The 27,661-nt window shown below is 42.2% G+C and overlaps 1 protein-coding gene across 1 annotated transcript; it reads right to left on the minus strand.

Moving 5' to 3' along the window:
• Window positions 1-1,037: 1,037 nt before the first annotated feature.
• lypc (ly6 domain containing, pigment cell) lies at window positions 1,038-17,954 on the minus strand. The gene is made up of 3 exons (XM_066668295.1): window positions 17,793-17,954; window positions 7,545-7,667; window positions 1,038-3,043 (listed from the first exon to the last, which is right to left on the minus strand). The coding sequence occupies exons 1-3, from the start codon at window positions 17,851-17,853 to the stop codon at window positions 2,829-2,831; spliced, it is 399 nt and encodes a 132-aa protein (XP_066524392.1). The 5' UTR covers window positions 17,854-17,954; the 3' UTR covers window positions 1,038-2,828.
• Between the last annotated feature and the right edge of the window lie 9,707 nt (window positions 17,955-27,661).

A 27,661-nucleotide genomic window follows, 5' to 3' on the forward strand; every position in this document is an offset into this window, starting at 1 on the left:
TAATAGCACATTTCCATTGCATGGTACAGGCTCAGCACAGCTCTACAAGCTTTTCAGTCCCTGGTCCCTGATCACTTCCCTGATCCGATGTAGTTGGTGAAGTTGCTAAACACCGCCTCTAACGGCAACAGCTGGTCTTTGGAAAGCACAACAACGGCGGCGATGACGTTAAGCATTGTTTACTCATGGTGTATTGCCGTGTTATGGTTGTTGTTGTTTGGGACTGAACACAGCTCCGTCATCAGTTCAGACAGATCAGTAGAGTTTGCTCCTTCCTTGTTGCAGCGTCCAGCTCTCGCTGAATTCTTTTGTTGACCACGGATTCAAGGAGCGTTTGAGCATATTTTATAGACCACAGAGTAATTTTACGAGCTGCGGTCGTGAGTCGGATAAAAACAAATGTGATCTCTGCTGCAGCTGGAGAGTTTACAGATGGAGAGTTGGTGCTGGATGCATTTCAAAATGATTGACAAGTCTCTCTCAAGAGAACAGGGACTAAAAAAGAACCCAGTTCCAGCTTATGGAAAAGCTAAAGAGCAGAGTAGAGCCGAGTCAAGTTGAGTGGATACCATACAGTGGAAAAGTGACATGTCTGCAGCTTCAGCCGTGCAGGTCTGATTATCTAGGGTGACCAGACGTCCTCTTTTACCCGGACATGTCCTCTTTTTTAGACTTAAAATATGTCCGGGGGGAATTTCACAAACGTCCGGGATGTTGTTTTTCTAGAGCTTACATAGAACTTCGAGAAGTTTCGTTCACAAACTAGTCCCGCCCTCCCCTACTCCGATTGGTTCGCTTGAGTGAGAAGAGGGCGTGGTGAAGTAGCGTAAAATCTTCTGATTGGACGGTCTGACTGTAGAGCTACAGTTATTGGTCGATAACCTTCTCTGTAAACATTTAATTGGTCAGTCTGCACGGCAGTAGTCCTTGTTTACGTCAGGCAAAGCTCATGTACCTACCCTCATCTCGAGCAGCTATGCCGAAACGTAAATGTAAGTTCTCGGATGAATTAAAAATGAAATTCCCATGTTTTCCCATGTGTAGAAAATAAAGGTGTAAAGGACCTAAAAGCACTCATAGGTTCAGCTAAGCACACAACGGCAGCGAGGGGCGAGAGCTCCCACCTACCCCCCGAGACGTGTCCTCTAGTTCACCATCTCAGATCTGGTCACCCTACATTATCATCATTATTTCAATACATATTGACATTCAATAACATTTCATTGTAGGCTGTAATTCATAAGACTACATGAGCCTTTCATGACAACCGACGTAATTATACATCAGCATCCATAAAGACCAATTCCAACAAACATCAACACTTCTAAAGGCTTCTTTAATTTAGACTCACCCTTTAAATAATGCTTTTCAGTTATTTCACCTCAGCTACCAGGTTACTGACTTCTCTTATACCCTATACATATGCAGACAGCGTTAGTAAATAGTGAGCCCTTGATACTTTAAGTTGCACCCATTGCTGACAGAGGTGTTCCATTGCGCACCTGTAATTGTGTACAATCTCTATAGAACATAAAATGTTACGCTCTTCAGCAGCCACAAGTGAGTATAAGGACCTCATTCCCAGTGCTAAGTGCTGGCTAGAGGGGTTTAAATCCACAGCACTGTGCTGTGGAGCAGGGAAACCGCGCTCTCTGGAGTGACAGAGCTTCATTCAGTACGTCTGTGACGGACTGGAGTGGGGTTTGTGATTCAGGACAAATCCAATATCAGTACCTGACCTTAATGACGTTTCTGAGGCAGAGTGCAATCAAATCCTCACAGCAATGCCCCAGTGTTTTGTGTAAAGCCCTCTCAGAAAAAGCAGAATTTGTTAATCCTGCAAAACGGCAACAAACTATTTACTGATAACCTTTATTTCAGCAGAAACACTGCAGCCGTCTACAGACTTTTGGACATGTAAATGTTTGATTTGTAGTCAGTGAAAGAAGAATGAAGAGGTGCTGTCTTTGTAGGTGGACAGGGACAAGGAGACAGGAGAATGAAGGAAGGAAAGGAAGGAAATTTGTTTAAGGTGGACTGATTTAAATCAGCCAAAGAATGGCGGAGGACTTGTTTAAGGTGGACTGATTCAAGTCAGCAAGAGTGAAGGAGGATTGGTTTAAGGTGGACTGATTCAGATCAGCTGGAGAATGAAGGAATTGTTTAAGGTGGACAGTCTCATGTCGGGAGAATGTCTCTTTTTTAAGGTGGACTGATTCAAGTGAGCAAAAGAATGAAGGAGGATTTGTTTTAAAGGTAGACTGATTCAAGTCAGCAAAAGAATGAAGGAGGGCTCATTTAAGGTGGACTGATTCAAGTCAGCTGGAGAATGAAAGAATATTTTAACGTGGATAGCCTCGGGTCAGCAGGAGAATGAAGGCGTTTTCTCCTTTAAGGCAGACAGATCGAGGGCAGCAGGAGAAACAAGGATTCTTTTAAGGTGGACAGCCTCAGGGCGGGAAGAGAATGGGAGGTTAGGCTACATTAAGGTAAACAGTAGACACACTGAGCTGTTCAGAGGATGAGTGAGTATTCATGTACAATCAACAGATTCAAGGCTGCGGTAGATAGGAAGATGATTTTAAGACGGACAGGCTTAGGTTAGCAGTATAGGGAAGGAATAATTGAACAGATTCAGATCTGCAGGAGAATGAGTCAGTATTCTCCTTTAAGGTGGACAGACACTGCACAACAAGACAATAAATGTGTATTATGTTTTAAGGGGCGCAGACTAAGGTCAGCAGGAGAAGGAAGAATAGTTAATTTAAGGTGGACAGACTGAGTTCAGCAAGAGAGTTAAGGAGTATTCCCCTTTCTGTTGGACAGATTCAGGTAAACAGTAGAATGAGGGAGATACTGATGATGGTCATGAACAGTTGTGTCCAGCAGGGGGCGCCAAGGTGGACGGCAGAGTTACAGAGGTCAGTGTCACAGCAGGTGTTTTCGAAGGTGAAGTTCAGTCCGGCAGCATGTTTCTCTCCACGGAGACCACACTGAGACGGAATCGCACAGCTCTTCTCATGGAGAACTATACTGAAAGATCCTACAGAGAGAGAGAGAGAGAGAGAGAGAGAGAGAAAAAAGTGAGTTTGAGAGAAAAAAAGAATGAAATTTGGAAGTAGAGAGAGAGAGAGAGAGAGAGAGAATAAAAATGAGAAATGGGCAAATATTTTAAGCTTTTGTTGTTGCTTACTAAAATAAAGTGGAGTCATTTAGCTGTACATTGATAGATGATTTATTGGATTTCATTCATTCATCTTTAGTAAACACTTCACCAGGGGTTTATTGTGGGCTTTATTGGGTCCAGAGCCCACAAAGCATCACTAGGTACAAACCTGGAACAAACCCTGTACATCACAGTTTCACACACTCACCCAGTCACTCACACCTATGGACAGTTTCACACACTCACCCAGTCACTCACACACTCACACCTGTGGACAGTTTCACACAGTCACCCAGTCACTCACACTTGTGGACAGTTTCACACACTCACTCAGTCACTCACGCACTCACACCTGTGGACAGATTCACAGACTCACCCTGTCACTCACACACTCACACCTGTGGACAGTTTTACACACTCACCCAGTCACTCACGCACTCACACCTGTGGACAGTTTCACACACTCACCCAGTCACTCACACACTCACACCTGTGGACAGTTTCACACACTCACTCAGTCACTCACACACTCACACCTGTGAACAGTTTCACACACTCACCCAGTCACTCACACACTCACACCTTTGGACAGTTTCACACACTCACCCAGTCACTCACACACTCACACCTGTGGACAGTTTCACACACTCACCCAGTCACTCACACACTCACACCTGTGGACAGTTTCACACACTCACCCAGTCACTCACACACTCACAGCTGTGGACAGTTTCACACACTCACCCAGTCACTCACACACTCACACCTGTGGATAGTTTCACCCACTCACCCAGTCACTCACACACACACACACATACACCTGTGGACAGTTTCACACACTCACCCAGCTACTCTCTCTCTCACACACACACACACACCTGTGGACAATTTCACACACTATCCCAGTTACTCTCTCTCTCTCTCACACACACACACACACACACACCTGTGGACAATTTCACAGCCAATCCACCTACCCACGTGTGTTTGGACTGTGGACTAAAAGCGGAGCACCCGGAGTAAACAGAGGCAGACACAAGGAGAACACCACTCTCCTCACAGACAGGGTCACTAACAAACCACCCCATTTTCCATGAATCAGATCATGTTCAGTGTCTAACATTTACTTCTATAGTGATATGAGGTGAATGTAGCCAAAATGTAACACAAGCTTTCACCCCACAGCAGTGATATCAGTTCCCAAAAAGCATGCAAATGTGGGACAGATTTCTGATCTACTGCTGTTGCTAGCAAACTGCATGTGAACCAAAAGTGGCTGCCATAATAGCAATGCTCCTTTGGCTATGTGTCACAAAATAGATTTGGCCCACTTCTACCAAAGTCATGGCCGTGTTGGCCGGGGCAAACAGGATGTAACCCAAACAGCACTGTTCTGGCAACATGTGGCCCTGGTTTTGTGTTTGTGTGGCTGTCATGTGGGAATAATGGGGAAAGTGGGATGTGGGCTAAACATGGAGCAGAATCATTTTGATTTCTGGATAGGCTTTTAACATCAGGAAAGTGAGGTATAAAGTTATCCGTCTAAAACCTCAGGAAGCACTGTAAGAACAGTATATCTAGGGTGACCAGACGTCCTCTTTTACCCGGACATGTCCTCTTTTTTAGACTTAAAAAAATGTCCGGGCGGAATTTCACAAACGTCCGGGATTTTGTTTTTCTAGAATTTTCATAGAACTTCGAGAAGTTTCGTTCACAAACTAGTCCCGCCCTCCCCTACTCCGATTGGTTCGCATGAGTGGGGAAGGGGGCGTGGTGAAGTAGCCTAAAATCTTCGGATTGGACGGTCTGACTGTAGAGCTACCGTTATTGGTCGATAACCTTCTCTGTAAACATTTAATTGGTCAGTCTGCACGTCAGTAGTCGTCCACCTCCCCGGAGACGTGTCCTCTTTTTCACCATCTCAGATCTGGTCACCCTAAGTATATCTCACTGTTCACCTACTACTGTTGGTTTACTGTTGGGTGCTTTTTTTGTTTTATTAAAAGCCGATGTGACTGGCCGACGGGTCCAGACAAGAGCTACGTTTCAATTCCAATTTCCATTTTTAGACCTGACCATTTGAAAGTGCGTAGCATGTAAGTCACACAAGTGACCACTCACAGCACAAAGGGAGAAGGGAGAGACAAGGAGAGGGTTTTACAATCAGAACACACTCGCCCTCGGTAAACAAACACAAACATGTGCTCTGCTGAACCGATTCCTTTTATTTTTAATTTGCACATTACATTGCAGACTGTCTGCACTGTCATATCAACGAAAAGGCGAAGATTATTGACATTTTAAGAATTGGGAAGATATTTTCAGCTTACGTGTATAATCTGCTTTATCCAGCATTGTTTCCGCTGTTGCTATGGAAACTGCGTCACATCACAATGCAATTTCTTCTTCTGAAGTGGACATCAGTGGTGACTCGTTCCCTCACCACTCTGGGGGCTCATCTACCACACTTCACTTCAGTTCATACAGAAATGAAACAGCTCTGAATATGGCGCCAGGGATCCCCTCCCCCCGAGGGAAGTGGCGAGGCAAAGTGGGCGAGGGAAAATTACAACCAGGATTCAAATGCATGGAGAGTGTTTTAAGGATGTGTTTAAGGGCAGAGCCACAAAAGACCCTGTTTATATACACACCCACTGTTGGTTTCCCACAGTGTGAACGCTTGTCACCACAGCTTAGTCAACTCAAGTACAAACAAGACTCATGTCAACATGAAAGTCCCTCTAGAGCACGGATCTGATACGAGTTCTGGAAGCTACTGTGATGGCAAAGTCACATAAGTGCAGATATAAACTATATGCTACAGCTCTATGGCTTTATACCACTTTGACAGAATGGCCACCATCCACATGCCTATGTGGTCCACACTTAGTACTGAGCATGGAGACGTTAGGCTCATTGTTGGCTGCCCTAGAGTACCACATTCAGTGCTGCATGCGCATGTTCTTCCTGCGTTGCCTGGTGTGTAGGCCCCCTAATGTCCATTTACTGTAATGCTACACCTTATGTGTGTTTCAGTTTCCTGTGGACAGGATGATAATGCGCCAATCTAGTGGAAATAAACTGGAACTGAAAGTTCTTCCACATTAATCACACAGTAAATAATATCTTGCGGCACTGATGGCCTACTGTTTGTATTGCAAGCAAGATGTGAGGCAAACATGGCCTCGAACTTATTTCTGCCAACGAGGCTCTGATTTGGTGTCTTTGTGGACCTCATTCTGCAATTGGAAGTGGTCTGCACTAATCCAGTCAATGTGGCAGGTCAGGGGGGGAAAAAAATCAAAGCTAGTATGTCACATGTACGATTGTTAAATAAGATTCAGGCTTAAAATACAGCTTTAAAGCTATACGCAGGGCATCTAAGGTAATATTTAAAAATAAATGTATTATTCAGATTCAGCATTAGATACATAAAACCTCAGGAGACACATTTAGTTTCACTGGTGGCTGTGGAAAGTAAATTAAGAAAGACGTGGCCCTCGTGGCAAGTAGAAGCAGTCCAACCAAATGCCGTTAAACCACGTGACAAGTGGGGGATGTGGGGGATTTCTGTTTAATGAAACATTTCTCATAACCGCTCTGATTGATTTGGTTTACACCTCGTTGTTTAAATCTATAAATCAGATTAAACAGTGGGATCTCCCTTTAATACAATGTATTTGATCTCTCTTGTGCTCTCACTGTCAGGAACACTATTACTGTGGTGGTACCCTCTAGAGTTCACGTTCAATAGCTCCATTGTACATTATTCAGTAGGGGTTTCATCTCCAGGACTTTTATTATGTTCTTTTATTTGACACAGTTGTATAATGAAAGATTACAGAAATCCCTCTCTGCTTCTGGAGACGAGAATGTAATGAACTTTTAGGGAAAACAACTGGACTTCCACACCACTGTTGGACGTTTACACTGTTTGTACCTTTGGTGACCAATAATGTACCTCTACCGCTCCTTTTTTCTGACAATTCTTGAAAGTGAGGTTTGAGCGCCCCCTCCTGACAATCCCCTTCATCACCGGTGCAGTTCTGCAGCTGGTAGCTGTGTGTCACCTAATGTGGTTTAGTAAATGGCAGTCAGGTATTGTAACCTACAGCCCTGTGTAAAGACCACAGTCCATTTATTAAGTCTCTAATCAAACAGCCAGTTGCTCAATTTTCAGGAAAAACTACAGAGAAAATTAGATATAAAACACTCCACTGCATGAAGAATTGGGATAAAAATACAGACGTTTCCAAAAATTATTAAAACATCCGCATCCTGTGTTGTCCCCTTGGGGTAAACAGCACTTTCATGGTTGAGAAAGGAGAGGATCACGCTCATAAACCCTAGAAAGACTGATGTTGTAATAGTGTCTCACCTCTGACCCCTACAGAAACACTAGACAGACATCGCTGGCCTTCAGGACAGTCCTGAGGAAGCTGCAGACAGTCGAGAGGAGAGATCGCCGGGAACACACATGTGTAACACGTCAGAGACACCACTAAGAGAGAGAGAGAGAGAGAGAGATAATAAGACAATAGCAGAAAAACCCACATACTGTCTGCTCTTTGGGCCTTAGGGTAGGGAAAAGAATTAATTTAGTTAAAAAACAACAAGTAGTCATTTTTACCACCAAATAAAATACTGTGGCCTGAGCCCCTGGAGAATAGACGGAGGGGGATGACTAAGAAAGCAACTTCTTAGGTCACTGAAAACCGAGGTTATTATAATATTAATGGAATATTAAAATATATAAATTATATTGTATTACATTACTATTTGCAGCTCAGGGTAGTTTCTCAGCTGTTGGCTGATGTCTCCTGGTTCTGTGACCACCTACTGGGAGAAGCCTTCTACACAAAAACAAACATGGAGGATGTGCAACATTAGGGTGACCAGATCTAACATTTAGCTCTACAGTCAGACCGTCCAATCAGAAGATTTTAGGCTACTTCACCACGCCCCCTTCTCACTCAAGCGAACCAATCGGAGTTGGGGAGGGCGGGACTAGTATGTGAACGAAACGCTTCTCGAAATTCTATGTAAGCTCTAGAACAGGGGTACTCAAATAGAAATGATGAGGGGCCACAATTTTTTTTTTTCAGTGACTCAAGGGGTCATTTATTGGGACTGTGTATGATAACGTATTATAACAATATAACGTATAACATTTATATATAACATTATTATATAATATATATATATAAACATATTAAGCACATAGGGCGAGTACTGGACGATGGTAGAAAGAACGCAAATCTTTCTGTCCATTCTGGCTGGAACTGGCGGTTTTCGCTGTCCAGTTTTCTTTCAGGCATGTCATTATTGCTCCGGTCGGTAAACGTGTTGCTGCTGCTGAGCGAGAGAGTGACTGTCTTGTTTCCGAGGGCTTTACTGCTATCTGTTTATTGTTGCCATGGAGGCAATCCCCAGCCTCGTCTTGAGATCGCGGTGCACGATTTCAAAATAAGAGCTGACAGCGCGATTGAAAAAAAAATTATAATTAAAAACAATAACTTTTCAAAACAGCTCGCGGGCCAGAAATAGACGACCAATGGGCCTAAAAAGGCCCGGAGGCCGCTATTTGAGTATTAGGGGCTCTAGGAAAACAAAATCCCGGACGTTTGTGAAATTCCGCCAGGACATTTTTTTTAAGTCTAAAAAAGAGGACATGTCCGGGTAAAAGAGGACGTCTGGTCACACTATTATTATAAGGATGTGTAACATGGTCATTTGAGTTTTGTTGTGAAATGGGGAAAATGGAAAACATGAAAAGACTTAACATTTAAAATTATTTTCAGATTATGGTCCAATGTCTCCCTCTGTTCAGTAAAAGAGCGGGTGGAGTACAAAGTGTACTAGGGCTGCCCTCTGGAAGTCGATGTGTCGAATCATCAGTTGGAAACTTGTCAGTCGTCTGAGATTTTTTTTATTAACAGGAAGTTCACTTACGGTAGGTGGTAGGTAGGCTACAGCGGGTTCATGTCGACACATTGCCTATGGTAGGGTTGTTGGAGAAGCATATATTGGGCTTCAGGTTGCAATAAAATGAATGTGTGGAGAAGAAATCAGATCCCTGTCCAAAGCTGTCCACAGCAGCACTGTGCATCCCCTCCACCTCTTCACCATCAGAGCGAAAATTCTCAAAGACCCGAAGTTCACTTCTCCCAAGTAACGTGGACAGAGGAGTTTTCCCCTCCCACAACACGCCAAGGCTGAATAAGAACACTGTCTAACATTGGGGAAAGTATGAGCACTCGTCAGTCCAAGATTACGTTTGGGATCTTTCGTTCAAATGACTGAAGAGAAGACAAACTTTTTTCTTGTTCATCTTAAATATTTTAGAACATAAATCACAAGTGTTTATTTTGGCAGTTTATTCGCTTACATCTAAGATTTCTATTTAAAGATAAATACTGACACCTAAGCAGAAGAGAGAACTTTCAGAGCTGTCTCTGTGAAACAGCCCTGTCCTTGCCCCCAACCTGTCAGAATCCCTCAAATTTCAAAACATGAGCGTGGAAATACACACAGAATGAAGTAAAAACTTAGATTATTAGAGTAAGGTTATGATCATTGTGCAGACAATTCCTCTCTCCGTGCTTCACATTTGCACTTGAGAGGGAGCCATTGACACACAGGAGATATGGGTGTTTTTGCGCCCTCTACTTTTGATATGAATTTGATGCCAAAACTGACTTTGTAATGCAACATTGTAAAAATATATATTAAAAAAATCCTGATCCGAATGGACACTTCACTCTTCTCAAAACTCTGAGTGGAGTAGCTTTCTCTGGGTTATTTCTTACTTCTTGTCTCTTTATTACACAGCGTTTGAGTTCATTGTGACCCAGCTGCTGGGTTAGTGTGAGGTTTATCAAGGACCTGATTCACCCGCTGCTGGAGTACATTAACTGCTCTTTGCAATTCAGATGTTAACAGCAGAGAACAACAGAGTGGCTGCATTACTCTATAATAAAATAAAAATAATTAAAAGTTGCATCATAAGTATGATTCAAATTAAATGCATTACATTTCAAGAAAAGAAGCGTTTAATGTTGGACACGCAATTAATGAAACAAAATGAAGTTTAAAACACAATTTATTTTTGTATTTAACTTTAAATGATCAGTAAATTGAACTGATAAACATTTCACAGACCCAGCGACCTCAGTCCTAAGCCCTTTTCTGTTATAGTGATGTAATACAATGAGCTAAAGCCATAATGATGTAATGATAATGATATAAAAATTAATATTCCATAAGTTACAAATGCGGGCGGCACGGTGGCGCAGTCACACAGCTCCAGGGACCTGGAGGTTGTGGGTTCGATTCCCGCTCCGGGTGATGGTCTGTGAGGAGTGTGGTGTGTTCTCTCTGTGTCTGCGTGGGTTTCCTCCGGGTGACTGTCTGTGAGGAGTGTGGTGTGTTCTCCTTGTGTCTGTGCGGGTTTCCTCCGGGTAACTGTCTGTGAGGAGTGTGGTGTGTTCTCCCTGTGTCTGCGTGGGTTTCCTCCGGGTGACTGTCTGTGAGGAGTGTGGTGTGTTCTCCCTGTGTCTGCGTGGGTTTCCTCCGGGTGACTGTCTTTGAGGAGTGTGGTGTGTTTTCCCTGTGTCTGCGTGGGTTTCCTCCGGGTGCTCCAGTTTCCTGACACGGTCCAAAAACACATGCTGGTAGGTGGATTGGCAACTCAAAAGTGTCCATAGGTGTGAGTGAATGTGTGTGTGTGTGTTGCCCTGTGAAGTACTGGCGCCCCCTCCAGGGTGTGTTCCCGCCTTGCGCCCAATGATTCCAGGTAGGCTCTGGACGCACCGCGACCCTGAACTGGATGAGCGCTTACAGATAATGAATGAATGAAGTTACAAATGTAGCAACCTATAACAGACAAAGATAATCATGGGATCTGGAAATGTTGGTGTTGACCCCTCCTTGCCCAATAAACGGTATATAATCTGCGTATTTTCTGGGATGGTCAGTCGTGCCCAGGTGCAGGGCGACTCAGAACTAACACTTGTATGGAAAGCCTTAATTCCCCAAATAACGTTGAATACCATCCATCCATCCATCCATCCATCCATTATCTGTAACCGCTTATCCAATTTAGGGTCGCATGGGGTCCAGAGCCTACCTGGAATCATCGGGCGCATAACGTTGAATACGATTTTCTTTATTAATATTTAGTTTATTTATATTTTAATTTATATATATTTCACTGAACTGTAGTAGGGATTCTATGTACTATAGGATGTCATGTTATTCCTGCTCTTGGTTCAGCACTGCAGAAACGACACTATGTAAGTTCTGGAGGAGGAACTCCCACTAGGGGGAGGTCCAGGAAGCCATTAACCCAAATATTACCTAGTGTTCTTTTAACATGAAGTCTGCATCTGAAGTCTTTTTTTATTATTATTATTTATATCAATTAGTTCTGACAACATCTTAATAGTCATGACTGTGGCAGGGCTTTATTTTGGCCACAACAATTCTAGAGAGTTTATATTGGAATGCTGAATCTGTTGTTTATAAATTATATTTTTATTTGTATAGCCACCCAAAGATTTTTAAGATACTCAACTAAAGCTGTTTTGTTTCAAGCAAAAAGACCATGTTATTCTTGAATCCCTCTATCCTCCAGAGATAATTTCATTGTCATTAGAACAGATAAACCTAAAGAAGACTTTGTGCTGAGTATATTGCTTACCTCACAAGGTTTGTTTTTAATAAATACTATTAATTATTTAAATATTTAAAGACGTCTAAGGTCAGTTCCTCCAGTTAATGATGTTCATAATGAAACATTTTTTCTGTTCTTTAAATAACATTGGAAAATGGGAACCAGCTCTAAAGTTGACCCTCTTACTTTCTGTATGAGAGTGTGAGGTCTGACAGACATTCTGCAGTCCTACTTGGACATGATTCATTTTGCCTCTCGACATGGGGTCAAGTGTTACTGGAGAATCTCAGCATTTTTAATCCCATCTGAACAGACATTTTCAGTCATTTTTCTGGAGTATGTGCTCCCATTTCAGGAAAGATTCCTGAGCCTTTGATATACAGTAAAACGGGCAGTAAAAACAACCCCATGTTATGTGTTAATGCTGTTAATGCTATATTAATGCTGTGCTAATTGACATGTGGAAGAATATTCCGTCATATCCCAGGGTAAAGGAGTTTTCACTATGGCCCCCACAGTCCTGTTAGGGGCCTGGTGACAGAGAGACTTTTTTGTTTATAGTTGTTGTTATACACTTTGTAGCATCGTTTTGTGTATGAGGAGGGAGGTTTAATAAAGGATACCCCAAACCACCACCCTCGTACATAAAATCACACAACATTTATGCTTTCATTTGATCTATTATGTACTTATCTGTGATGCACTAAATAGAATTATACTTACGTTTAATTGGTTTATATTGACAACATAAGTGTATTTGGCCTATACATAATTCTTTGATAGAGATACATTTAGTAATATTAAAATGACATTTTAATGATAATATTTTTTCCCAAATTATATAGTGCCTTTCACAAACCCAAGGACGCTTTTTAATTAAATTTAAATGTTTAATTAAATTAAAATGTTGCCCTATACATGAAGTTTAAGTACAGTGGTATGAAAAGGTTTGGGCACCCTGATAATTATCATGGGTCAGGACCGGGCGGACTGACGGGGGCGGACACACACACTATAACACAGAAGTGGCCGAAGCCAGTGTCACGGGAACAGATGTGGCCGGGTTCGCCGCCTTTACAGGAACAGAAGCGGTGTGGCTCGCTGCCTTCACAGGGACAAGAGCGGCGTATGCCGCCATCTCGGGAACAGGAGCGGCGGATGATGCCTTCACAGGGACAGGAGCGGCAGGGTTCGCTGCCGTCTCAGGGACAAGACAACAGGGTTCGCCGCCATCTCAGGGACAGGAGTGGCTGCGGAAGTCGCCATCTCAGGGACAAGAGCAGCAAATGCCGCCTTAACAGGAACCGGAAACCCTGCAGAGACGCCCTCTGAAGCAGGGGACCCTGCAGAGACATGGGGCCCTGCGACAATATCCACGGAGGCAGGAACTTGGGCTGCTTGCAGGGCATGTGCTGTAGCGGCTGAGGGTTTGGGAGGTAAGAGGGGCACACTTATGAGGGAGTCTCTCAACCAAAGATCCCCAGGAGGTGCACCCCTGTTAGCCTCACCTCTGTCCAGAAGCTTGAGGCTAACCACACCAACCCTCAACATCCCCCAAAATTTTCCACTGACCTGAGGGGGTAGTCCTCCAGCGAAGGGGAGACTCCAGCGAAGGGGAGACTCCAGCGCGCTGCTTTCACCAGCTCCGCCTCACACTGTAGCAGACACCCTGTCCAGAAGTCGACTCTTATTTTAGGCACTGAGCAACTCTAGAGTGAATCTGCAGAAGCCGGCTACTCCATCTCACATCCCTCTTGAAAGAATTGTCTGTGTTAGCTGCATTGTTGTTTTGGTTGCACATTCTGTCAGGACTGGGGGGACTGACGGAGACGGACGCTATAACACAGTAACTTTTTTATTGAAACAAATGTTAACAAAACAGACAAAGACAGAGAGACTTGGACAGAGTTACCATACAGGGAGAGCTAAACAGACAATCCTACACAGAGAGAACTGAAAAGAGACCTAGACTGAGTAAAGACACAGACTAAAGACTGACTTGAAGGGAATGAGGAACAGACAAGAAAAACAGAACAGAGACAGACGGGCGAATGTGGAGCGAGAACGAAACGAGGAAAGGGATCAAGCAACAAACAGACTGGAGAAAGTAAAACAAAGGTGGAATGTCCAACAAACAAGCACAGACAGAAAGGGACTTATATACACACAAGGACACCTGAGACTGATAATGAGGGGGAAGGATTACAAATGAGACACAGATGGGGACACTGACGAGAGGGCGGAGCTAACTTGGGACTAGGGTGGAGACAGGAACAATAACAAACAGAACCGTGTGTAAGAGCACATGGCCGGGAAAACAGACATGACAGAACCAGGGCGTGACATCATGATTTTCCTTGGTTCCTTGGTTCATTGGTTCTTCGGATCAGCAATTTCAGTTAAATATATCATATATCACAGTGATACAGTGAACACAGTGATATTTGAGAAGTGAAATGAAGTTTACAGGATTTACAGAAAGCGTGCAATAATTGTTTAAACAAAATTTGGCAGGTGCATAAATTTGGGCACCCTTGTCCTTTTATTGATTTGAATACTTTTAGCACTAATTATTAATTGGAACAAAAAATTTGTTTTGTGAACTCGTTGACGCTTGACCTACATACACAGGTGAATCCAATTATGAGAAAGGGTTAAAGTTTTCTCTTCTTTGCATCGTCTTTGAAGTGTGGCAACATGTGGGCCTCAAAACAACTCTCAAATGACCTGAAAACAAAGATTGTTGCACTTTGCACAAGGAGAGGCTGTATGGGAGAGCACATGCCACAAACAGTCGCTTGAGGTATGCTAAAGCACATTTGGACAAGCCAGCTTCATTTTGGAATAAGGTGCTGTGGACTGATGAAACTAAAATTGAGTTATTTGGACATAATAAGGGGCGGTATGCATGATGGAAAAAGAACACAGCATTCCAAGACAAACAGTTGCTACCCACAGTAAATTTTGGTGGCGGTTCCATTGTGCTGTAGGGCCGTGTGGCCAGTGCAGGGACTGGGAATCTTGTTAAAGTTGAGAGTTGCATGGGTTGCAGTCAATATCAGCAGATTCTTGAGAACAATGTTCAAGAATCAGTGACAACGTTGAAATTGCACCGGGGCTGGATACTTCTTCAACAAGACAACGACCCTAAACACTGCTCAAAATCTACTAAGGCATTCATGCAGAGGAACAAGTACAATGTTCTGGAATTGCCATCTCAGTCCCCAGACCTGAATATTATTGAATATCTGTGGTGTGATTTAAAGCGGACTGTCCATGCTCGGAAACCATCAAACCGGACTGATCTGGAGATGTCTGTAAAGAAGAATAGTCCAAAATACCTTCAGCCAGAATCCAGACTCTCCTTGGAAGATGTAGGAAGCGTTAAGGCTGTTATTTCTGCAAAAGGAGGATCTACTAAATATTGATGTAATTTGTCTGTTGGGGTGCCCAAATTTATGCACCTGCCTAATTTTGTTTTAAATTTCACTTCTCAATATCACTGTGTTCGTCTGCTATATGATATATTAAAAACCCGGAAATTATCAGGGGTGCCCAAACTTTTTCAGTCCACTGTATACTGGGGTTGTAATTTGGGGTGGAATAGCTGAGAGTCAATATCAGATGGGTGAAACTGAACCTGAAGTATACAGCATTATTAACCAACACAGACACAGATCAGCATTTGGCTGATTTTACTGCGAGTAATCTTCCAAGGTTTGAGCAACATGATTTCAAAATGTAAATAAACTACTGTACATTGAGGTCACTCTGCTTCATCATAACGGGTAGTAATTGTATCCACTAGTGGTGCCATTTCATAGCACACACTCCAACTCTATGGATACTGCTGAGTTTTCTCCTAATGACAGCTGTACACAAACACAAAACCCTGCTTTTCGAACTTTCTGGACTTTAATCTTGAGGTAAGCTTAGATTTATGGTTGTGTTTAGGTTTAGGGTTAGGCAAAGTTTTAAGGCTGCATTTTCACTCTGGTTTGCCAGGTATCTACACTGATTTTGTACAGAGTTTTAAAGTAAAGTAGTTGTGTTTCCAAAGCTTACTACTCTTACTCCTGAAGTATACATAAAGTATACTTTTATAAACTAAAGTGTGTGTAGATTTAGTCCCAAGAATTACTGAAATATACACATTACAAATATACTACTAGAACATTTATATTTTTATACTTACTACACACACTATACTTTGAAAACACCTTTAACTTTACTTAAGCTTACTTAATGAAATTCACTTTAAATATCCTTTTTTTCTGTAAGTGAATCTTTGTGTCACATTTCCTTTAGTGACTGCTGGAAGTTTTCCTAATCTGTAATGAAAATTTGACCATGTGTACTGTATTTTCCTCACTTTTATCAACACTATATGCACAGAAGTGAAGTACAAGACACTGAACATGTTTGTCTGAAAGCATCTGTGACCACAGCAGGGAAAAACATGGTTGTAAATCCACATTAAAAACAGGGTTGACTAATTGCCTCTTGCAAAGACTGGGCCTCCCCGCACACAGCCAGAAACATTCAGAGTCATTTCTGGGGCCATGCCTGTCCATTTAAAAGGGTACATTGTTCAAAATCAAACAATAAGTCACTATTCTGTAACTCCTCACTCTGACATTCTGTATCACAATCTAGAAACCCACACTGAGGCCAGAGAACTACAGCAATGGAGGGAGAAATCGGTAATATTAATGCTATCATTTAACTAAGACATGATTGGAACCTGAAATTTGCTTCCTATCTTTCATCTATGAAGCTAATGTAGCTAACACTATTGATCTCCAAGAACATTAGCATTAGTGTACAGCAAGAATATTAAAATGACTTCTGTGTTTCTACACTCACCATCCATGCACTTTGTAGTTCAATAACTATCTATTACTTTATTTATTTATAATTAATGGAAGCACTGTAGGATGACCATCACACACTGCAGTAACAGATGAGCTACTGTCTTTACATCTACAAAGTTGGACTATTGAGGTAGGAGTGTCTAACAGAGTGGACAGTGCGTGGACTGAGTGTTTAAAAACTCCAGCAGCACTGCTGTCTCTGATCCACTTGTTTAATTACATCACAAGGGGTGGTGGGGAGTGGGCCATCCAAAATACATCATTATGTTTTAAATGTAAATAGTTACATGTGTTAAGGTTCAGTGTTTACAGTTAGGGTTAAGTTTAGCATTAGGGTTAGAGTTTTAGGATTAAGCCTGTGTTTAGGGTTAACGTTTAGAGATTTTCTAGTAGTACTTACGGTTTGATTAAGCCTTAATGAAAGCAGAAGGTGCTATTCTAGGTAGCCTAGACTTTCACTCTCTCTCTGCTCATGACAGATGAGCAGATTACGATCTTTTAATGTGGAAATGTTTACAGGCTCCTGGAGACGGATAACTGAAAGTGCTACAAAACTAAACAGCTGGAGTTACAAATGAGTTTCTGTGGTAATTCAAACAGTGAATAAAAACATAGACTTACAAGTTAAATTTCATCCACGTACAAACAACAGTCATTTTTTCCCCCTCAGACACACGGTTCTACTTAAAAAAAAACTTTGAATGTTAACCAGAATGTTAACAACCAGAGAAAACTGTGATTGTAAACTATCGCTCCACAAAATGAATGGAAGTATTCATGTTCCCAACATTCACAGATACAAACTTGTGTGTCAGTGTGTGGTCTAGATATTAATCACATTGTGGGGACCGAAATCTGTTTACACACATAAAATACAGTTTACTGGTGCTTGCTGTCCTTACGGGTCAAAAACCACGTCCCCATGAGAGAAATCATTACGTTTAGGTGACGATGTGTAAGGGTTAGTGTAATGGTAGTTAGGGTTAAAGTCAGTCTAAGGCACAATGAATGGAAGTCAATATAATGCCCTCATAAACCATAGAAACAAGACTGTGTGTGTGTGTGTGTGTGGTCATACCTGCTAAAGGTAGACAGCACAGCAGCAGGCCGAGTGACACAGAGGGTCCAGTCATGATCATCAGCTTAAATCTCACAACTTTGCTCTCAGTATATCTCCTCTCTGTCCGACTGGTGTGTGTGTGCGTGTGTGCGCGTGTGTTTGTGTGTTTGTAAGTCAATGGCTGCTTGTTTTTCTCCTCCTTCCTCGTTAAAGAGAAAATGAAAAACATTTCAGATAAACACTGTATTGTGAATCAGTGAAAATATGTGCATAAACTGCAGAATGCCACAGATTAAAGAAATATAAATTAATACATTAACTTTGGTTACTTTTGCACTGTTTAAATAAAATATGTAGAGGAGAGAGAGAGAGAGAGAGAGAGAGAGAGAGAGAGATAAAGAGAGAAGGAGAGAGAGAGAGTACTGTAATGTCATTATCAGTAATGTGCTAATAAGAAACAGAAGGAAAGTCAACTGACCTGGTCTTGTGAGAGCTATTCATGCAGTGCAGAATATTTCTCAGACATCTTACACACTCACACACACTCTCATATTCATCTCCATAGTTTCTTGTGCCTTTACATAACTTCCATTAATTTTGTGGAGACACAAACCTTAAGTTACAACTACTACGCTAACAATAAACCTAAAAACTACCCTACATTACCTTTACCTCAACGATATCTTTAACCCAACTAGCATGACCAACTAGAGGACACTTTAGACACATGGGTATCTATCGTAGTTAGGCTGGTGTGTGTGTGTGTGTGTGTGTGTGTGCCACTTGCTCACAAATAAATTTTGATGTCAGGGTTAATGTTCATTATTTCTGGGCATCATGGAGCCTCCCTGAACCCGTGGAATGTGTGGATGTAAACACAGTAGATTGTGTTTTAATAAGATAATATGTGGAATAAGACTTGTTTCAAAAGCTAACTTCAGTTTTGCATAGTGACCGTTTTTATGCGGGGACGCTAAATTCAAGTAAGAATCAAGCCAATATCAGCCTTGTAATCTTACACACTTAGAGTGTATTCAAATGCATTAAATGTTTGAATACAAAAACCTGTGAATAAGCAACAAACATCTGCCTCCTTAAAGAACATATAAGTTGGAAATGGAAAGTGAAATAAATATGAACCTAGTAAATACAGGACAAATTGCAGCCACACTTTCACTTCTTAAATTTTGCTAATGTTTTAGTGAAATAATGATACACATCTCTGTGTAAACAGACATCATGGCATATTAAACAAGGACTATACAGAACAAAGGGGCTTAACTCAAGCCTTTAAACATAGAACCAGGTATAACGTGGCAAGACAGCGACATGAAGTACAGACAGCATACCTACATACATACAATGACCCACAACCAGGAAACACTGACAAGGACTATATCAAGACAACACCAACAAGAAACACCTGGGAAATGTGACACTAAAAACACAAGGGAAGGGTATCACATGACCTGGGAACAAGCAGGACGCAGACACAAGACAGGGGGGAACATTCACATGACAAGGGGAGCACAAATACAGAGCAAGAAATAATACAGAACAGAAAACAAAACTAAGCACATTACAGTTTTACAGTTAGAGTACAGCTGAATGTCCAGTCACTGTAGAGACAAAGAAACATAATTAGAGAAGCCCTTTAGAATTAACTCCTGGATATAGCTATCCACAAATACTGTATTGTAAAGTCATCTAGTGACCATGCCACATTAAACTGTACAATTCAATGAGCCATTTGACTAAATGAATAGCCATCCCTGGATCATCACCATAACGTAATCTGGGTCCAGTGTGATGTGGATGGGGTGGCAGCCGAGGGCGAGGACCCTGGCGTTCTGATCCTCATTTACAGAAACTGGCTCTTGGAACATGGACTGTAACCTCTCTGGTGGGAAAAGAGCCTGAGGGCTCTGGAACCAATCTCCTTGAGAGGGGCTGGAGGGACTCTTTCAGTCTGGAGTTACCCAAGGTGAGAGGAGTAAGGCAGGAGTGGGCTTACTCATAGGCCCCCAGCTTAGCGCCAGTACATTGGGGTTTACACTGCCCAGTGTCCTGTGCAGGACTTGTATATGTCATTCCCAAGACGAACTGACGCTGTATTGGCTGCAAAAGGAGGCCCTACACCGTACTAATAAATTATTGTGGTCTAAAACCAGGTTTCAGTTTCATTGTCCAACCCTTGTATATGTTTCACTTAAAACAAAAACACATTTATCAAATTACATAAATGACATGTAAATCTATTAGGAAACCTAAGATAAATTCATGTCTATAATACTCAGTACTCCTTTTGAAGTGTATTAAGTTAAAAATGCTAAGACTCTGAACATGCATTCAAATTCACAAAAATTTTTAACAAATTAGTTTTGCTTAATGTCCTCTCTCTCAGTTGTGCATTTCTACTCCTCCATTTCCTTCGTCTTCTGCCACTCTTTTCTACCCCCTTCTCGATCTGCTGCCCCTTTTAAAAATATGGACATTTATCGTTGGAGACCTTCTTCGGTTGTGTCTTTGCTTTGTGGATTCTTTCTAACTGCTCCAGTTAAAAAAAAAAAAAAAGTCAGCTGTGAATATGAACTGTAGTCTGAACTGGAACTGAACTGTCCTAGACAATCCATATCAAAGACTAAGGCCTAATGTATCACTTATATGTGGTACATTAAGGCCCCTTAGAAAAACCTATTAATACACTGAACTTATTGTTATAATACTAAATTTGGGTGTTACATGAAGTGTTCACCAAAGTTTAAATCGTGATCTTAATATTCATCATCATCATTCTAATATTCTATAATTTGCCGGGTTTGCACGGACTGACGTTGGAAGAACATAGAGAAGGGAGCAGTGCAGATCCAATCCAGCAAACCATTTTTAGAATTTGAGAAGATATTTATAAGAAATGATTACTGCCACCTGAATTAAAAAGAAAACTTTTGGATTTAGGTTCCCAGGGGCTTTAAGGGAATGCCTATTGCTAGTTGTTAAATGGGGACGTCTATGATTGTGGGAAAAGGTATTTCTCTCCTGTTTGTTTACTTCACAACTTTTAAGGTGGAACAGTAAGTTTGAGGAGAAAAACGAACGTTGTTTGAACGCAGCTGTAAGCTTCTATTCACTGTTTGAATTACCACAAAATCTCATTTGTAACTCGATGCACACATGGGCGATGTGTTTAATGTTATTTTCTTTATCTCTCTCTAAGTGTTGAGTGTCATTTGGTAGGTGCTGGATGTTCTTCTGTAAATGTTGTAGGTTTGTTTTTCAGGATGTTTTCACTGAACATTTAAAGCTGAAGTTATAACAGTCCGCCCCCTCCCTTGATCACCACCTTAACGTGGTGGAGGGGTTTGCGTGCCTGTGTGAGACTACGAGCTATGTTGTCAGGGGCAATAGCCCCTGGTAGGATCTCCCAAGGCAAAATTGGTCCTAGGTGATGGGCCAGACAAAGAGTGATCCATAAAGACCCAGATGAAGAGAGTAAAAACAGTGAAACACCCTGTGTGAGTGGAATTCTTGAAAGCGGAGTGTGTGAATGGAATTCTTCACGTGACGGTGGAGTGTGTGAGTGGAATTATTCGCATGAAGGCGGGGTGTGTGGGTGGAATTCTTCACGTGATTGCGGACCGTCTGAGTGGAATTCTTCGCTTGGAGGCAGAGTGTGTCATTGGAATTTTTCACATGACGGCGGAGTGTGTGAGTGGAACTCTTCGCATGAAGGCAGAGTGTGTGAGTGGAACTGTTCGCATGAAGGCAGAGTGTGTGAGTGGAACTCTTCGCATGAAGGCGGAGTGTGTGAGTGGAACTGTTCGCTTGAAGGTGGAGTGTGTGAGTGGAATTCTTTGCATGAAGCTGGAGTGTATGAGTGGAGTTGCTCGCATGAAGGTGGACCATGTGAGTGTATTGTGGTGGAAAATGATGACAGAAATAAGAAAGCTGAGTCTCTGAGTCAGCATCAAATAAAACAGCAATTTATTAACATGAGAGGGGTTTCTTGATTAGTGTCTTTTATACCTGGAAAGCACTTTGAAGTTCACCATCTGTTCAATGAAAGATGTATGTGCATCTAACCTTGAATAATAACATTAAAAAATGTTCTTGAAGTTTCACAAGCTTAATTCAAGAGCAATTATATTCAGTAGATAATTCCGAAGCAAAATATTCAGAGGTGGAAATCTGAAGACTTAAATTCAAAAACAACAAAAGTCAGATGCATAATTTCAGTGCAAAAAAAAACTCAGATTTGTTTCCATAATGATATCATTTATAGATTATTTAACAATAATTATTAATAATCAAAATATTTAATAAATATCTATGAATACAATTTCTCCAGATGAATGCTGAGCCTGTGACATCATCAGTGACGCATATTGTTGATTGCTGTATAGATATTTAAAATTAAATTATTACAGAGTTGTTATCGGAGAGATATCTTTTGCGTTGCACTGAGAAGACAAGGGGTGTGGTGAAGTGGACATAATTAATAAAACTGGTGAGGAACTGGTGGACAGCTGCTGGTTCAGTTGAGATCGCTAATAAAACTGCATTTTTAACTTAATACACTTAAAAAAAACCTCACTCTCGCACCCTCAGGTCCTCCTCCTCCATTCACTTCACTGTTCCCCCTGCCTGTCTCACTTCCATGGGAAGTAGAGCTTTCAGCCGCTCTGCTCCCCAGCTTTGGAACACTTTACCCCCCGACATACGGAACATAAACTCACTCACACAATTCAAGTCTTCACTCAAAACCCACCTGTTCAAGATTGCCTATCCTTTAAAATGAGCTCAGCTACATTGTTTATTTTTTCCAATACTGTATACTTGTGTGTTTTTTCGTATTATTTATGTTTATTGTTTACTTTATACTCTTTGTAAGGTGTCCTTGAGTGACAGAAAGGCGCCTATGAAATAAAATGTATTATTAGTATTAAAAAGGAGTACTGAACACTATGAAAATGAATTTGTCTTAAGTTTTTAAATGACACTTTCCTAATAGATTTACATGTCATATATCCATTATCCATCCATTATCTGTAACCATTATCTGTATAGGGTCGCGGGGGGTCCAGAGCCTACCTGGAATCATTGGGCGCAAGGCGGGAATACACCCTGGAGGGGACGCCAGTCCTTCACAGGGCAACACAGACACACACACTTGCACTCACACACTCATGTCATATATGTAATTTAATAAATATGTTCTTGTTTTAAGTGAAACATTTAAGTAATATAAAAGCACTGTTGTATATATAAATAAAACAGACAGAATACACCTTTCTGTTTTATCCCTGATTTCTGGAAGGTGCAGTGTATATTGCTAGGGTGTCTCTAGAAACTTTGTTGGTATTTCTAATAATTCTTAGGGTGTTGCTAAGTACTTCCTTTGTACCCTAAGTTGTTGGTATGCAATTACTATTGTATCTTTTGTTTATTGCTAGGGTATTTTTGTGTAGTTGTCATGGTAACTAGGATGTTTCTAAGCTGTTGATGGTGGTGGAGGAAATAAGTACGAGTATTAGGAATTGAAATCTAACAGAGCATTTGCAATCAGAAAGTAGTTTATTAACCTTAAGGTGGTCAACACACAATAGCACAGAGCACTATGTGAATGTGGACAAAGAAGATGCTTTCACAGAGAGTTTATATAAGTTTAGGTGAATTCCACTCACACACTCCGCCTTCATGCGAAAAATTTCACTAACACACTCTGACTTAATGCGAAGAATTCCACTCACACACTCCAACTGACACACACTGTATCCCACTATATTTTATTAAAAACCTTTGGCCTTATTTTGAGACATTCCTTCTCATTGGACCGGCAGCTCCTCTCTCTAATCTGCAAAACCCTGTCTTTATAACTTACTAATGCAGCCACTTTCTTTTATAATCTTGATTCGACCCACTTCTACATCATCCCTAAAGTTATAGAATTTTATAGACCAACAGAAGATTCTAGTAAACTAATGCAGTACCAACACAATCAGAACACAGGAACCAAAGTGGCTCACACAAAAAACACAGTTTGGTATTGACCCACCAACATCCCCTCGCTTTGAAGGACTGTTATCCATCCACGCAAAGAACTCCGCTCATATGGTAAACCGTCACACAAAGAACTTCGCTCACACTGTCCGGCTTCACGCAAAAAACTCGGCTTACGTGGTCTGCCGTCACGAGAGTAAATCCACTCAATATCAGTTTACACAGTAAACTCTGCAGTGTTAAATCAACACTGCTAGTGTTAACACCGAAAGTGTTAAATTATTACATTAACAGTGTTAATTATACACTAATAGTGTTGATTTAACAATGGTGAATTCACTGTGAAGTATTGACCCACCACGACCCCCTCGCAATGGAGTACTGTTATCCATCCATGCGAGGAACTCCACTCACACGGTCCACCATTACGCGAAGAACGTAATTACTCCGCCCACACAGACCGCCGTTACGAGAATTAATCCGCTTACGCCGTCACACCAGTAAATCCACTTACTCAATACCAGTTTACACAGTAAATTCTCCAGTGTTAAATCAACACTGCTAGTGTTAACACCGAAAGTGTTAAGTTATTACACCAATACTGTTAATTATACACTAATAGTGTTGATTTAACAATAGTGAGTTCACTGTGAAGTATTGACCCACCACCACCCCCTCGCTCTGGAGGACTGTTATCCATCCATGCGAGGAACTCCACTCACACGGTCCACCATCACGCGAAAAACTGCGCTCACATGGTCTGCCGTCACACAAAGTGATGCACTCACACGGTCCACTCTTGCGCGAAGAACTTTGCTCATAGGGTGGCTCTGTAAGGCGAATAACTCCACCCACTCAGACCACCATCACGCGAAGAACTCCGCTTACGTGGTACGCCGTCACGCAAGTAAATCCGCTCACATGGTCTGCCGTCACACAAAGAACTGCACTCACACGGTCCACTCTTGCGCGAAGAACTTCGCTCATAGGGTTGCTCTGTAAGGTGAATAACTCCACCCACTCAGACCACCATCACGCAAAGAACTCCGCTTACGTAGTCCGCCGTCACGCAAGTAAATCCGCTCAATCAGTACAAGTTTACACAGTAAATTCTCCAGTGTTAAATCAACACTGTTAGTGTTAACACCGAAAGTGTTAAGTTATTACACTTACAGTAATAATTAAACACTAATAGTGTTGATTTAACACTGGTGAATTTACTGTGAAGTATTGACCCACCACCATCCCCTTGCTCTGGAGGACTATTATCCATCCTTGCGAGGAACTCCACTCACACGGTCCACCATCACGCGAAAAACTGCGATCACATGGTCTGCCGTCACACAAAGAACTGCACTCACACGGTCCACTCTTGCGCGAAGAACTTCGCTCATACGGTGCTCTGTAAGGCGAATAACTCCACCCACTCAGACCACCATCACGCGAAGAACTCCGCTTACGTGGTCCGCCGTCATGCAAGTAAATCCGCTCACTCAATACCAGTTTACACAGTAAATTCTCCAGTGTTAAATCAACACTGTTAGTGCTAACACCGAAAGTGTTAAGTCATTACACTTACAGTGTTAATTAAACACTAATAGTGTTGATTTAACAATGGTGAATTTACTGTGAAGTATTGACCCACCAGCACCCCCTCGCTCTGGAGGACTGTTATCCATCCATGCGAGGAACTCCACTCACACGGTCCACCATCACGCGAAGAACTGCGCTCACATGGTCTGCCGTCACACAAAGTACTGCACTCACACGGTCCACTGTCACGCGAAAAACTTCGCTCATACGGTGCTCTCTAAGGTGAATAACTCCACCCACTCAGACCGCCATCACGCGAAGAACTCCGCTTACGTGGTACGCCGTCACGCAAGTAAATCCGCTCACTCAGTACAAGTTTACACAGTAAATTCTCCAGTGTTAAATCAACACTGTTAGTGTTAACACCGAAAGTGTTAAGTCATTACACTTACAGTGTTAATTAAACACTAATAGTGTTGATTTAACACTGGTGAATTTACTGTGAAGTATTGACCCACCGCCCCCCCCTCGCTCTGGAGGACTGTTATCCATCCATTCGAGGAACTCCACTCACACGGTCCACCATCACGCGAAGAACTCCGCTTACGTGGTCCGCCGTCACGCAAGTAAATCCGCTCACTCAATGCCAGTTTACACAGTAAATTTTCCAGTGTTAAATCAACACTGTTAGTGTTAACATCGAAAGTGTTAAATTATTACACTAACAGTGTTAATCATACACTAAAAGTGTTGATTTAACAATGGTGAATTTACTGTGAAGTATTGACCCACCACCACCCCCTCGCTCTGGAGGACTGTTATCTATCCATGCGAGGAACTCCACTCACACGGTCCACCATCACGCGAAAAACTGCGCTCACATGGTCTGCCGTCACACAAAGAACTGCACTCACACGGTCCACTGTCACGCGAAGAACTTCGCTCATACGGTGCTCTGTAAAGTGAAAAACTCCACCCACTCAGACCGCCATCACGCGAAGAAGTCCGCTTACGTGGTCCGCCGTCACGCAAGTAAATCCGCTCACTCAATACCAGTTTACACAGTAAATTCTCCAGTGTTAAATCAACACTGCTAGTGTTAACACCGAAAGTGTTAAGTTATTACACTTACAGTGTTAATTAAACACTAATAGTGTTGATTTAACACTGGTGAATTTACTGTAAAGTATTGACCCACCACCACCCCCTCGCTCTGGAGGACTATTATCCATCCTTGCGAGGAACTCCACTCACACGGTCCACCATCATGCGAAAAACTGCGCTCACATGGTCTGCCGTCACACAAAGAACTGCACTCACACGGTCCACTCTTGCGCGAAGAACTTCGCTCATACGGTGCTCTGTAGGGCGAATAACTCCACCCACTCAGACCACCATCACGCGAAGAACTCCGCTTACGTGGTCCGCCATCATGCAAGTAAATCCGCTTACTCAATACCAGTTTACACAGTAAATTCTCTAGTGTTAAATCAACACTGTTAGTGTTAACACCGAAAGTGTTAAGTTATTACACTTACAGTGTTAATTAAACACTAATAGTGTTGATTTAACACTGGTGAATTTACTGTGAAGTATTGACCCACCACCACCCCCTCGCTCTGGAGGACTGTTATCCATCCATTCGAGGAACTCCACTCACACGGTCCACCATCACGCGAAAAACTGCGCTCACATGGTCTGCCGTCACACAAAGAACTGCACTCACACGGTCCACTCTTGCGCGAAGAACATCGCTCATACGGTGCTCTGTAAGGCGAATAACTCCACCCACTCAGACCACCATCACGCGAAGAACTCCGCTTACATGGTCCGCCGTCATGCAAGTAAATCCGCTCACTCAATACCAGTTTACACAGTAAATTCTCCAGTGTTAAATCAACACTGTTAGTGTTAACATCGAAAGTGTTAAATTATTACACTAACAGTGTTAAACATACACTAAAAGTGTTGATTTAACAATGGTGAATTTACTGTGAAGTATTGACCCACCACCACCCCCTCGCTCTGGAGGACTGTTATCCATCCATGCGAGGAACTCCACTCACACGGTCCACCATCACGCGAAAAACTGCGCTCACATGGTCTGCCGTCACACAAAGAACTGCACTCACACGGTCCACTCTTGCGCGAAGAACTTCGCTCATACGGTGCTCTGTAAGGCGAATAACTCCACCCACTCAGACCACCATCACGCGAAGAACTCCGCTTACGTGGTCCGCCGTCATGCAAGTAAATCCGCTCACTCAATACCAGTTTACACAGTAAATTCTCCAGTGTTAAATCAACACTGTTAGTGCTAACACCGAAAGTGTTAAGTCATTACACTTACAGTG

The sequence above is a fragment of the Hoplias malabaricus genome, chromosome 4 (assembly GCF_029633855.1).
Source record: "Hoplias malabaricus isolate fHopMal1 chromosome 4, fHopMal1.hap1, whole genome shotgun sequence".
NCBI classification, from domain to species: Eukaryota; Metazoa; Chordata; class Actinopteri; order Characiformes; family Erythrinidae; genus Hoplias; species Hoplias malabaricus.

Coding starts and splice junctions, on each gene's coding strand:
- lypc (XM_066668295.1), bottom strand. CDS start 17,853: ATGATCATGACTGGACCCTCTGTGTCACTCGGCCTGCTGCTGTGCTGT. Junction 7,668..17,792: donor GTGCTGTCTACCTTTAGCAG/GTATGACCACAC, acceptor TCTCTCTCTTAG/TGGTGTCTCTGACGTGTTAC. Junction 3,044..7,544: donor TGTTTCTGTAGGGGTCAGAG/GTGAGACACTAT, acceptor CTCTCTCTGTAG/GATCTTTCAGTATAGTTCTC.